Source organism: Rhea americana, unplaced genomic scaffold (genome assembly GCF_003343005.1).
Source record: "Rhea americana isolate MKP2758 unplaced genomic scaffold, rheAme1 scaffold_7, whole genome shotgun sequence".
NCBI classification, from domain to species: domain Eukaryota; kingdom Metazoa; phylum Chordata; class Aves; order Rheiformes; family Rheidae; genus Rhea; species Rhea americana.
Window position 1 is genome coordinate 6,536,442 of NW_028186867.1, and position 14,466 is coordinate 6,550,907.

The following is a 14,466-nucleotide window of genomic DNA, read 5'->3' on the forward strand; positions in this document are numbered from 1 at the left end:
GCTCTTAATAGTCTTTCACCCCAGAAAAGGCACCAGACACTGCCTTTTTTTCCACATAAACTAACAAAGCTGTTGGATTTTTCCAGCAAGACTTGTGAACACTTTCTTTTGACTGCTACTGCCTTCACTGCTTCCAGACTTGGCAATGGCACTATGTTCATGCCTGCATGCCAGACATTATAAACTAGAATCTCCCTTGTTACTTTTATTCAATTTATTTTGCATCAAGAGCCCCACCCAACAAGTTGACCCCAGGGAAATCCAYACAATACACTGAAATACTATACTAGTAAGACTCCTAATCCTGAGCTCAAAGACAGTGCCACTGACAGCCATTAGCTCCGCCCCTGACAGGACTGCAGAGGGAATGATACACCTTTTCAATAAGTGGTATTTAGCAAGAAGTTACCACAGGCAGTGCGTCAGTACTTAAGAGMAGACTAAGCAGCATCAGAAACAGGTGTCCTACAAGCCTTATCAAATACTCGCAATCAATATTAGATTGGATTTTAGCTTAATCATTAGCAAAGATGAACTTATGTTCAGGCAGATAGGATTTTARCATTTAACAAAGATTGTGGAAACACTATCCACAGAGGGCAACTGCTTAGAATTCAAGAATTGAATAGTGTAAAAATGATTAGATAAATCAACCCAGGTCTCAGCCTCCAACATATTAGTGCAGTTCACAGAAGTCTACGAAAACTTGAAAGGTGATAAAATTAGCTAGTGGGCTTTAAAAACATGAACTACCAGAAGGAGAAAAGAATGTCTACCTTCTTTTTTTCTTGCAGATAGAGACTACAAAGATTTCAGCAGAATAGTCTGGTAAGAAGTAAACTCCAAATAGATTCTGTGAGACCAGCACASTCAAATTCAGTCAGCTGTGAACCAAGCTGAGGAACATGTGCCACTCAGGCACTCCACGAAAGGGATACACCTTGAATTTTTTGCATCAGTGTGAGGAAGAAGGCATTTCAAGGCTGTATGTAAAAAACACACACCCTGCCAAATTAACATTTGACATAGCTGTACATCACAAGATCATCAAGAATGGCTGAGCCTAATTACTCCAACATGTTATCAAGTGATTTTTTTTCAAGAAACACCAAGCAGGTTTTTCATAYGATACTTCTGCAGATTTTAATATATTCACATATGAAAACAGCCATTTCAGTTCACTGGAAACAGATTTTTTTTTTTAATTTTACCATAAAAAGGCAAAATAAACTCTTTCACTATAACATTATAGCTTTTAATATTCCTGAGCTGCATTTTAGAAGCAACAGTATTCTTAAATGGATTTAACAAGAGACACTGCAGCCTTACTTTCCAACACTGCAAGTAAAAATAATTTAGCAAGAAGGCCTTTTTTAAAAGCTAATTGCTAGCTCTGTATGTACCTGAAAAAATGCTTCAAGTGACTCTCTGCCATCTGAAGTAATTACAAAGCCAAGTAAGTCAACAAAATAACAGAACAACTTTTCAACTATTTTACCACTGCTTCTTACTTCCCATATCAGTGTGCCTTTCTTACATGGAAAGAATTGTTATGTAAATGGCATTACATGCCAGAGTAATTTGGGCCACAAAGTTTGGCACCATACAGATAAATGAAGGAATCATAGCAGTTTAAAAGATATCCTGTGCATCTGTATAGTCAAATTTTAAGAAAAATACAAAAGTACAGCTCACTGGCTCAATCAGCAAAACCTCTACTTTGTTACATGCGATTTCATTGAGTGCACCAGAAAGCATTTTATACTAAATCTGTGTGTATGCAATAGCTCATCATGCCTGGAGCTCCTACAGCTGGCATCCATGTACCTTTTGATCCCAATTAGGGGATGAAGAGATGAAAAACTAAATGAACTAAAAAAAAAAAAACAAGAATTGAAAATCAAGAAAAGTTGGCTTTTAGCACTACAGGAACTCAAGCACAGGTGGCTATACCTAACTTATGGGAAAAACTTAGACAACAAAGCACAAAAACTTCAACAAAATCAGGTATCTATTTTCTTGGTTTCAGGAACCAGATGCAAGTTAGACACTGGTTGAAACTAGTGTTTTCTATAGTAGTCACACCGATGAGGTCTGGTTTAGAACTTTCTGGCCTTTGTGTCCAACCACAGCCTTTCTAAATGGCCGAGGCCTCTACTATCGACTCCAAGTACTTCTTTGCTTACTCAGTGATCTCCTCCGATATCTTYGTTTCCTGCTGACACTTCTACGACTACGACTTCTCTCTCTTTTGTCCCTTCTACGTTCCCTACTGCGAGTTCTTCTATAACGGGAACGTCTGGGGCTTACACTTCTTCGTCGAGGACTATAGCTTCGTCGAGGACTGTAACTTCTGCTAGAGTGTTTATAAGATCTCCTTTCTTTCCTGTGCTTTTCATCCCGGTAACTCATATCTCTTCTGTGTTTGCTCCTCTCTCTTTTACCCTTACCCTCATCAGTGTTTATGCTGCTACATGAACGGCTCTTTCTTCTCCTTGACTCTGTGCTACGTTTGCGCTGCTCACAGTGCGAGTCTTTCCTGCAGGTATTCTGGTCATAGCTGGAGACACTCTTCTGCTGCTGGTTATTAGCAGGAATACATGAAAGCACTCCTGAACTTCTTTTCTCAGAACATCTCTCAGAGTTTGCAGTATGAAGTTTCTGGCCTTCCTTGACATGACCTCTGTCATGAATATTGCCATTCAAGTACTTGCATTGAGTATTTATACTCTCAGGGGATACTGCTTTTCTCTGACAGCCTGGAGCCACTTTGCCTGCAACAGGTTGTCCTGAGGTAGAAGTGATGCAGCTGGACGACACAGTATGTGGAACACTACCAGCAGTTTTCAGCATACCAGACTGAGATGTTTCTGTTTCTTCTTTGTTTTGATGAGCTGCATCCATTTTCTTGCTCAGAAGATTGTTTAGTAGTTTCTCCCTCAGTTCCTTTTCTTTTCTCTGCAATCCTAGTGCTCTCTCTTTTTCCTCTTCCACACGTCTGAGTTCAGCCTCCTGTAGCTTTCTTCTCTCCTCTAACTGCTGAAGACGGATCTTTTCTTCATTATGTTCCTGCTCCAAAAGCTTTACTGTCTGAAAGATAATCAAAAGGAAGGTGAGAGTAAATGAGAAAGTATTTGTAAACCTACTGGTCTTTCCAAGTTGCACCATAATATGAAGGCAGTAATTTGGTAATATAAAATGTCTTACATAAAAAACTTAATCTCTCAAAATAAAAACATCCCAGTGCTCCCCCCGCAAAAAAAAAAAAAAAGAATGCTCTAACATACAGCCGCTTTTAGGGGAAATGTTAGTATTAATCCATAAACTCTTGTAAGTGTTAAATTCTCTTGGCAATTTCACAATGCAAAGATTAAAGAGCCACAAAGACCAAGCTTTATCTGACAAGTGTAACACACAAGCTAGAACAACATATGAAATTTGAAGTATTGAAATACATTTCTCAGGGTCAACACTTGAAGGTGTTAGTCAAATTTAAAACACAAATTTCTCTTAGACCTCTGCAGTCTGTGATTTACAGACCACTTTATAGTGTGTCCAAAAAAATGGAACAATTAAACACATGCACCTTATAAAAAAAAATGATTTTCATTTTGTCAACCATTTTAGAAGCTCATAATGCTAAAAAACAAGGTATAAAAATTTCTTTTTTATTCTGCCCCAGACAAACTGGCTCAGTGCATTCCTCAGAATTCTGGGAGTGAATGAAACACATGACTATTGCATCAAACCGTCTATTTTACAGCTAGAAAGTTACAGCAGCTGCAGTGTATTTCTTCCTTCTCCTAGCATATAACCGGCCACATAACACCATATCAGCTCTAATTCAAAACTAGTCCTGAGATACACTGGCATCAAGAAATATAACTATGTTTTGCCACACCCTTTTGCATTACTACAGAAAAAATACTTAACATGCATTACACTATCTCAACATGACTTCAAAGTCTTAAGTAAATTATATCCTGTTCTAGGGAAAGACAACAGCAATACCAACAGAGAGAAAGGATTGTAACATTCAAACCCTTAGCTGACAGTACTTTTTGTACAGAAAAATGTACATTCCGCACATTTTCAAACATCAACTAATGAAACTTCATTCTCTCTAACCAGAAAGAGTAGTTAATGGAACAGCTGAAGGTTACAAAGGAAACACCATCAAAACTGAAATTAGAAATTGGGCATTTCACATCTTATCCTCTGTGTTTGATTTATTTTACCATGCTTACACATTCTTATTCTGGACTTGAGAGCATGCCTGCCAATTAGTTTACATGCTGAAAAAAGTTTTTCAGGACTACAGGCTCAAGTTCACTCCTCACTTTACGTGCATATGCATCTTTCAGAAAGGGARAAATACTATTTCACTGCATGGCTTTGTGGTCTAAAGAACAGCAGTCGGAGAGGCACTAAGTCTGTTGTTTAATGAATAGCACTCTCTCTGCTCCTCCCTCAAGCCAATAAAAGGCTTTGTTCTGCTGTGTTCTTAATTAGCTTCTGAAATAAATATTGAAGTTACCTTTGCTCTGCTTAGCAGTTCTGCAATTAGTCTAATGGACTGAAGATTTCTCTGAGCTAACAGGAGCTTCCTTTCTTCTAGCTTTATCTTCTCTTGCAGTTTTTTCTGTTCTTCAGCTTGTATTTTTTCAAGTTGTTTTTTGTTTCTTCGAACTTCACGATCTTTCTGTTTCTGCTCTCTCTTGCGCAACTTTTCTTCTCTTTTTTTCTCTTTCTCATACTCTTCAAGTTCTCTTTGCTTCCTAAAGAGATTTGTATTTTTACTTTTTAACAATTACTTATGATGGTGAAATAAACATAATTATCAGCCTGTCAGTATTTTTAAAAGAGTTATAACCAAATATGAAACATGGCTAAAACAAAAATATATTTTTTTAATTGATTAGATCACAACAGTGATGCATCAGGCAGCTATGCAATCAATCATCAACAGGAAAATTAAAAACGAAGCCAACTAAATATATGGGGTGCTGTTTTTATTTCAGTCATTAACACAATACGGTAGCTTATGCAAAAGACTAAGRATTTTGAAGTCAGGTGTTAAATGATGTAATTTTTAAGAATATTCAGTATTTTGCTGRTTTAAGATTTCCAAATGAACATAAGCACAGTGATAACCTCAATAACCTTACTGAGAAAGTAGTTTTGCTTCAATATGAAGTTTACATCAAACTTTGTGAAAGTGTTTAGTATCTAAAACCTAGGCAATAAGAATTTGTACACATCAAGGCAACTGGGCACCATACAATCTCTGAAACAATTTGCTCTGTTTAAGTTTATATTCTGAATATCTCTAGCCGTCTTACAGAATTTGCAAACTCACATACATTGCTCACATAATACATTGTAAAATGTACTTATAACCTACCCATCTCCTGGGAAGAAAACATCAATGTCATGAGCAAATAAGCTTTATAAAAAATTATAAAAAAAAAAAAAATCTTGTTTACAACTTTATCTCCAAGTCCAGTAATCCCTGAACTCTTCTTCCTCAAAAAGATCACACTGTTCTCACCCAGGTTTAAGTGCTTCACTTCAGCAAATGTAGCAGAATTGAGCTTAGAGATAAAACAACTTCCAAGCAGTGGAACTTTCAAGCAGCACAGCTTGTAGTCTTGTAGCCTCAGAAATCCAGTACTAGCCAGGGTCTGAAAACTGAATTCCTCTCACCCTTACAAGTAGTCCCTTCAGGTCAGGTAGAAGCACATTATGGGACAGCATATGGAAGTTCGTGCTGCTTCTACCTACACAGAACTTTTCAGAATTTAGAAGACTTCAGCCTTCAGGCCTGAAAATTCAGTGCTAGCCTTACTAAACTCATTTTAGAAAAAAAAAAATCATTAACCTGTATTATAATCACGTCTATTTTGCAGGGGCGATACACTTGTAAGACTTACATCACCAGCATAGTTAGTTTGTGTTCCGTAATCTGTCAATAGTTAAGCCATATTTGCATGCAGACTAACAAAGAACCACAGTTAATAGCTAACAAAAAACCCAACAAACCTTTTATTTTCTAATGCAACACAGAAGCAGAGGTAAGCAAGCAGCAATCTTGTGATCTTTTTGCCACATGTTAAGAAAGTAAATTATGAATTATGAACTATCTTGTAAATAGCGGAAAAAMCGGAGATTCCAATTATTGCAATGAAATTAATAATTGTTTTTTTTATTCCCTTTTTATATAATTTTACTACTGATTCCTGCGTAACTGGTGATATAAAAAAGCAAATATTAGCCACTACCTTTAATAAGACAAACTAAGAGGGCTTTATAACTGTTTGCAAATATATTTTGCGAAATTACTTATTTTATTGGAAAACTCAAAAGGCAACTAAGACAATGGGTTACTTTACATGGGATTACTAGAAGATACAGATATTATGATAAGGGCTATTTAATTCAACTGAAATGCTGAAATTAGTTTTGGTCACCTCAGCTCCAGGTTACACTACCTACAGCCTGAAAAAATACACTGCAAATTTGCAAAAACTTACATCATTTAAACACAGACGTCCACAGCTACTAGATACAAGTGCATTTGAAAGAAAAGATGTGGAGGAGAAAATAGGTAATTTTTGAGAATTAGAAGTCTGCCTTTCGACATTACGTTTCATTAAAAGGTATTTCTGAATTAGAGTCCAGATGACCTGGACTTTATCTTTTTTTATGCTGAAATTATAAATTCTTTTAAGTCAATAAATGTATTTTGTGTCAGGACACTCAAGATAAAGGGCTCTTAAGTATTATCCTCAAAGACGACTGTGAATTTCATTTAGAAAGCGAAATTAAAGCTAACTGTACACACTTGCTTATTGCAGTGTTTCCAGATCTATAATATTTTCATTATACTTAACATCAAACTACAGACTACAGTTATTAACTTAATTACTACTGCCATCTTTATTTGCTTACTATAATTGGAGCTTTGTAATACAGGCTTTCAGAAAAGCTTTAAAGATGACAACTTCCTTTGAAAAAGAAGTTCTCCTGCTAACAAGTCTGTACTTATACATTTACAGTATCATTAAGAAACAGTTTGCTTTATTATGAAAAATATATCAGAGTGAAAAGCAACAGTTACCTTTCTTCTTCTTTTTGTTTTTCCTCAGCTTCTTTCTCTTTACGTTTTTGTTCTTCTCTCTGCTGTTCGAGCTCCTGAAGCTTCTGCCTTTCAAGCTGGCGCTTCTTGATCGATGCATCACTCAGGTGTTTTGTTGAATCAAAAGAAACCTTTATAAAACAAAATTCAAACCAGTGTTAAGTTGACAAAAACCAACCAAACAACAACAAAAAACCAGACCCCTAAAACACTACAACAACCACATCTCTGTCTAGTAGAAAGATATCAAACCACAGGACACATACCATCAGAAATGCAAAAACTGCTCCAAAACAGAGGGCACTCCAGAGCACTACAAACACTGCAAACTGTCTCTTAATTTAAATGTCTGCACACTAGCAGTTAGGTACCAGCTTACACTTTTTTGTGTGTCTTTTAAATGTAAACTCTACATGGTTTAGGCCCTGGCTGGCTAACGGTTTCAGCTCGTCAGAATAAGAACACAGTTCTCTTAATTCATGTATATAATTGAGGACTGTGCAGTACTAGGTAGGACTGGGCCTTAAAAAGGTCTCCCTTTTTGTGTCACACTGTGATCCTTAAGTTCAGTAGGAAGAGGGAAAAAAAATTCTAAAAGATTTAACACCTGGTTTAGCACCTCCCTACCAATTTTAACACAAAGATTCCCAAACTGAGGTATGCTGTGCTGTTGTTTGAAGCCACAGGTTTGAGATAATAGGAATATAAGTGAAAGGAAGGATAAGTATCTCTGGACTGTAAGACCTGGGCCTTCTAAAACCTAAGAGCACACCCTGGCCCCGTTCGATCATGTACTGGAACAGGATCTCAGGGCACCATTACACTCTCGGTGTCCCGACTTCCCATACTAGATATCAACTACGTGCAGGCAGGCAGGGATCCGTAGGCCCACAGACCCCCTCGTCAGTGGAAGACATGAACCATGGGGTGCAGCACAAAGAGTATGTACTCCACAGTGTAATTCATTCAGATTGTATCTAAAAGGATGTTCCACTAACAGGCTAAAAAAAGAGGTAAACAGTTGGAAGGGTCATACAGCACTGTATCCTCCTTGTAAGAAGGAGATCTGTCCTGACAATGCAGTCACAAACATTGCCCTCTCTTTCCTATCAATGCCCAGGGTAGCTGCCAGGAAGCATTCTTCCTCCTGCATGGGCAAACTAAAATTGGGGACCCTGATCCAGTGCATAAGTGACAGTCTGAATTTCACATCCCCTTGAAAATGAGAAAGTTAAGGCCTAAAGAATTTCTACGCTCCAGCTGACAAGTGCTGTAACAAGACAGATTATTAAGTACTATAATACTACTGTCTACTATAATTCTATAATATAAAATTTACATAAGCATTTACATGTTCCCATATTATAAAAAGAAATTGTCAATTTTTTTCCTGAAATACATGATTTGCAGAATGACTACTAAGCCCACTGAAATAAGTAAGCAAACATTTCACTCAACTGATATGTAACTGGGTGGACAATCTCCAAGCATATCAGAACAAGTCTTCTTTAGGCCATACTTTCATAGATATTACATCAGAAGAGACCGTGTTGTCCTCTCCTGTCATAGTTCTGTTTTCTAAGACAATGGGATCACATAAAAAGAAAAGATCTAGAAACCTCGGTATAAAAATACTACGAACTCGACATACTGCATTCACCAACTATGCTACAGTTTAACATGTGTTTTATTTATTTATTTTTTGCCTTTCTGTACATGAAGTACAGTAATCATGATTAATGGTGTATCCCACAGGTCTTACAGGCCAGAGGCCATTAAACTTCAGAGTGCTGACACTTGTCTGATAGACCTCACTATCAATGCAGGAGGCTGTGAATTTCTCCCCCAAAATTTCCATTTGTGGTGTACGCAATTCACTGAAGTCAGTCTTCTAGCAAAATACGTCTGAACTTATTCAGAATTAAAATTTAAGTGAAATGACAATACTTACAGATGCATATTAATTTTCAAAAACCACTAATCATGGAATTGAACAAGTCATGTTTATGGATTTGGTCCTTTAGCAAAATAAGCAAAAGAAAATTGAGCAAAAACATCCCACAAAAACAAAAACACCCAACCTCACCCATTTTATGTCTAACAGAATACATATTTCTTCTTGCTGTCCTTAGACATGCATTCCATAGAATGTTAAAAGGAATTCTATTACGACTGTTCCACAGGACTTCAGCTGTATTTGTTCTTTAACACGGGTTATCACATACAAGCCTGCAGTTCTCACCTTTATATTGCAAGCCACTGCTTTGCCATCATCGCCTTTGTACATCAGCTTCATCCCACGCAGGGCATTCATGGCCTTAATGAAACCTGCATACTCCCGATATTGAACATAAGCTTCAAAGTTTAAATGGCCTCCAAAACTGAAAGTGTGAAAATTTCTGCCAGTCATTTCTTCTCTATAAGGGTCCAGCATAGGTATGTCCACATTACGTATCTCTCCAAATTTCTTGAAGACTTTTATAAGAACTTCTTCACTTGGCTTTTCTGAACCAGAATCCTTTGCTGCAAACCATTTACAAGGTAAGCCCTCCAAATGAATAGTATCTGGTCTTTCCCCTGGCAAAGTTTCATTCATATCTTTTGCATCACGAAAAAATGAGTCCCAGTCATGTCTGGTAGGAAAGTCAATCTTATATTCTGCGGCACGGACTTTTAAAATGTCAGAGAAGCCACTCAGCTTTATTGTTTTGCCATCAAGGCATGCCAGAAAAGACTTCACCAAACTTTTGTTTTCAACTTCTCCTTCAAATCGGATGAAATCCATTGTGCTTTTAGAAATCCGCAGAGTGGAAAACTGATGAGTTTGCACCATACTTTTCAATCTTTCCATCACTTCCCAGTTCGAAATGGATTTTCCTGGTTGTTTCAGCTGAGGAAGTGCCACACTGATGGTCATTTTTGTAATGGGTTTAAGGTATAACCCACAAGGAGCACAGAGCTCTACAGCTTCTGATGTATCATGAACTATCGTTGCAGCAGCCATAACACAGAAAAAGCATAGGATAAAAAGAATAAAGACGCAAGTTTAAGCTGTAGGCCAAGAAATGTCAAATATAACAGCCCTTATACATAAAAAACTTAACTGCTTGGACATTTAACCATTCTTAAGTAAAACCAATGTCTCTTAATATAAAAGTCAATTACAGAGTTAAAACTGAGTAGCACAAGCATTTTAAATTACTTTATAATCATCTGAGCCCATAATAATTAAATCTCAGTAATGCCTCAGGAAAAAAAAAAAAAAAAAAAAAAAAAAGAAGCCGAGGTCAATCTAGGAATAAACGAAGTTGGTATGCGATGGCTCAGAGAGCAGCTACCGTCTTTTCAGGGAGGAAGGCACAGGAGGAGCGATGCCACACGGCCTCCGAACCTACTGAGCAACAGACAAACCACAGCAGATTAGCGCTGCGGACGGACTCCACGCTCTCCGGCATAAAGACTCGTAAGGAATCTGCAATGAGAGAAGAACACCGCCTTTATTCCAGCCAGAAGCCTCACGCCCGGCTGCGCAACGAGCCGCCCGCTCGGGCGGACGGGGCCCGCGGCCAGCGGGGGAGGCCGCAGCTCCGCCGCGCCGCGGCCGCCGCTGCCCCCTCCCTTGCCGGCCTCGCGGGGGAAGCGAGGCGCCTCGCCGCGCCGACCCGTCCCGTAACCCGGCGGCGCGGCCCCGCCACCCTCCGACGCCCACGGGGAGACTCACCACAGCCGGCGCCGTGGCGGACCCACAGCAAACAGCCAGCGCGCCGCTGCCGCCCGCCCCTCCCGTGGCCCCCGCCGCGCGCGCCGCCAGGCCAGGCCAGGCTCAGGCCAGACCCGCTTCCGCTTCCGCATACACCGCGAGCGTCCCGGCTAGCAAAGCGGAGGGGCCGCTCTCTATGGTAGCGCCGGGGCCGCCGCGCCAGCGGGCGACACCTGGCGGCGGGGCGGGGCGGGGCTGCGCGCAGCGCATGCGCAGTTGCAGCCGCGCTGCTGCCACCAGGCAGGGTGGGCTGCTTGTGATGGCGGTTTGTGTGTGTCTGCGGGTCTTTAAACGAGGCCCTTTCAGAGGAAAGAGGCAATTCCCGGGAAGGACGGTGGCTCAGAGAATGGGGTCCTAAGGCTTCCCTACGAGCGTTGCTTTTGCGTTAAGGCATATAGGAACTGTGTTTCTGTTCCRTTGCCCAGTTCTCTAGACAGCGGGAAGCGTCGTGCCTGGTGCCTCTGTTTTGCCTCTCTGACCTCCTTTTCTTTCTCCAGCTGTCACCCTGCTGGTAATGAAAGCTTCAGCACCTGTTTTCTGTTTGCTCTGGAAACTTACAGGCAAAATGGCTCCAGTGCTTTTTCTGTGGAAAACAGGTGCTTGCTTCATGCTTTCCCTCTTAGGGAAAAGCCAGCTTTAGCCAGCCTCCCATGGATAATTGGTGCTTTTCTGGAAAAAAAGAAACCAAACCCTGTATAAAAGTCTCAAAAATCAGCAAGACACAATTTGGTTGTATAAACGCAAGTGCCTAGTGCTATTTAGGATACCGAGCTACATATACAGGGCTAAAAATTATACCGCATAACCTACAGGAAACCTGCCGATACTAATGTGCTATGCTGATAACCTAGAGCATCCCAAATGGCTATAGGTATACATGCTGAGACAAGCAAATTGAACCTTCAGTATCATCTCAGGGGCTGAGGGGTCTGGGGCCTCCTTGGCCTCTGGCTGCTGCTTCAGGAGGGTGCGAGTCTTCTCAAATCCTGGGTTGACAACATCTCAGATACCCTAGGGCACCTCAGTAGGTGCCAGATCCTTTTGCCAGAGAACTGAATCCTGCCCCTAGTTCATAGGTAGACATCTAGATGTAGGCATCTGACTTCAGAGGTCTTAGTCTTTAGCTGCATCACCTCCTTGGTGTTCTCAATATTCAGGAATWGTTCAATCAACTGGCATATGCATGGAGAAAGAGCTGGAAAAAGGAAATGAAAATATATAAAGTATTGATGTGTGTTTATGTAATTATTCACTAGTAAATATATTCAAGGCATACAAAGTATCACAGAGTGGGTAAGATTGGAAGGGACCCCTGGAGATCATCTAGTCCAACCTCCCTGCTCAAGCAGAGTCACTAAGAGCATGTTAGCGTGTATCCAGGGKGTTTTGAGTATCTCCAGAGAAGGAGACTCCACAACCTCTCTGAGCAACCTGTTACAGTTTTCTGTCAAAGGAGGGCTCATTTAGGACTTGAACCTGGGACCTCTCACATCCTAAGCAAGGATCATACCCCTAGACCAATGAGCCAGGCAAGTACCTAGTGTCTTGAATGTGCCCACTTCCTTCCCTGGTCCTCAGTTTATGTTAGTGCAAAAAGGGATTTAAATTGTAGTAGTGTGGCAGGAGACGGCTGTCTGTTCTGTGCTCATTTGGTTTTTATATCTGTTTTGCCCAACATACAAATGAGGTAAAGTAGTTGATAGGCCAGCAGAACCTGAAATACAGGATTTTTATATGGGCTTATACTATTTTACAGATAATACAGCGTATCAAAACTTCCCACTGTAGTTTTACCATCAGAGGTTTGCTCATACTTCATAGCAAATAAGGGATGCAGAAGTTTCCCCTTGGCATGGTGCAGCACATATGCACAGCAGAGGTCTTGCTTCCATTTGCTCTGTCACCGCCCTCCAATTACATGATTGCATATTCTTGACCCCAGTTTCAGCACTAGTACTATAATGGCATGCCCCTACCTACCTCCCTCGATTTCCTGCTGTGCATCCCTAGCCCATAAGCAGATAATGCTTCCAGCCTCCTGACATCAGCCAGTGACTTACCCATTCTCTCCACATGGCCTTGCTCCTCTTGCTACAGCAGATCAAAGCAGGCACCTGATCACATCTTAGATAATCTCCCACAGGCTGAGAAACTGGGGCTGCAACTACCTGTGGCAGCAGACTGGTGATAACCACTGTGTGGAAATAATGACTCCAAAGTCTAGCTCAAAACACTCAAAACAGGAAGTTACTACCAATCCAGCAATCCCCGTGAGACCTCAGTTGTTGTGTGGAGGTGTTATTTCACATGGTAACTGCTGATCCTCCTCTGATTTCTTGTATGGAAACATTAATTCCATGGTCTAGTTAAGTATTCGTACAAAGACCAAATGAGAAGCTATTGCCACTGTAAGCATCTTAAAATAGCTCATGTATTATAGTTTGAGAATACCTGCACAGTATATCAATATTTTCTCTTAAAATCTCAGAAGTTCATTTAGGAGTGCACAAAGCAGTCACATTCCAGGTAGTTTCACAAGGAGTGGAGTGAGATGGTATGTATTGCAACAATTTTGAATCCTGTGCCTGAAAAGTTACAAAATATGAGAATTAAGGTTTTCCGTGTTGTGCTACCAGGCGTAACCATAACAACTTTCACAGACTATTTTTCTGATATACTCTGGGCTGAAAGGAATGTTACAAGTGTATAACATAGTAGGAGAAAGAAAAAAGGAATGCGGAGTTATATTTAATAATATTTTAAAGGCTGTGGACAAGAGGAAACAGTTGAAATGTATATAACTTTTTAAAAAGATAGAAAAGAAAATCAGTTAAGCACCAGTATTGCCATGTGGCAAGGATAAACTTTCTATCTGCACAAATACAATTGTGCAGATGTGTATTATTGTTTGTTTGTTTTATAACCTATGTTGAGATACCTAAATAACTGAGTGAAATTGCTCCCTTCAGGTTTCAGAGTCTGAAACGTACAAGACCGTAAAGCAAGGGTATTACATATACCTGTAAGAGAAGGGACAAACAGGCAAGGTAAACRTCAGGAAGTGACAATATCCAAGCACAACAGTGCAGTAAACCTGTTTTTCACTGTAGCACGTTCGCTTTCCCCAACTCTGACAAATATATTGTGCTACAGACTTGAAAAATGTCTTGTATGTCTAAAAGCATCTGTCTTTTCAACTCCAGTGGGTGGTCTAATGGCAGATAACACTTCTGCCTACAGACCTTGTCTCATTATATCTTTAGAAGTCACAACTACAACACTCTGAATCCCTTAAAAGTTCACTAGAGGGAGCCCTTGTTATTTATTATATATATTAATATATGTATATAAATATACATAAAATATATCTATATATGTATCCACAAACAATTAAAATAAGCTATATACAGCAGATACTAAGTTTTGTATTCATGTCTTAATGAATACAAGCAGGTTGTTCTGCTTTTCTTGCAGGAGGATACAATTCTCCTTACTGTGCTTGGTCTTATCTGCCTACTTGATCTACTGTTCATTCCTTTACTGGTCACTTGTAGCAATGAATGTAAGA

General features: G+C 39.8%; 1 protein-coding gene across 2 annotated transcripts; it reads right to left on the reverse strand.

Moving 5' to 3' along the window:
* Nucleotides 1-1,140: 1,140 nt before the first annotated feature.
* Nucleotides 1,141-10,976, reverse strand: AKAP17A (A-kinase anchoring protein 17A). Of its 2 annotated transcripts, XM_085321483.1 has the most exons (6): nucleotides 10,860-10,976; nucleotides 10,477-10,610; nucleotides 9,381-10,123; nucleotides 7,121-7,269; nucleotides 4,538-4,778; nucleotides 1,141-3,090 (listed from the first exon to the last, which is right to left on the reverse strand). In XM_085321483.1, exons 3-6 carry the CDS (start codon nucleotides 10,053-10,055, stop codon nucleotides 2,158-2,160), a joined length of 1,998 nt encoding a protein of 665 aa, XP_085177609.1. In that variant the 5' UTR covers nucleotides 10,056-10,123; nucleotides 10,477-10,610; nucleotides 10,860-10,976; the 3' UTR covers nucleotides 1,141-2,157. The 2 variants fall into 2 exon arrangements, with proteins under 2 accessions (XP_085177609.1, XP_085177608.1); XM_085321482.1 differs by having other exon boundaries at nucleotides 9,381-10,610.
* Between the last annotated feature and the right edge of the window lie 3,490 nt (nucleotides 10,977-14,466).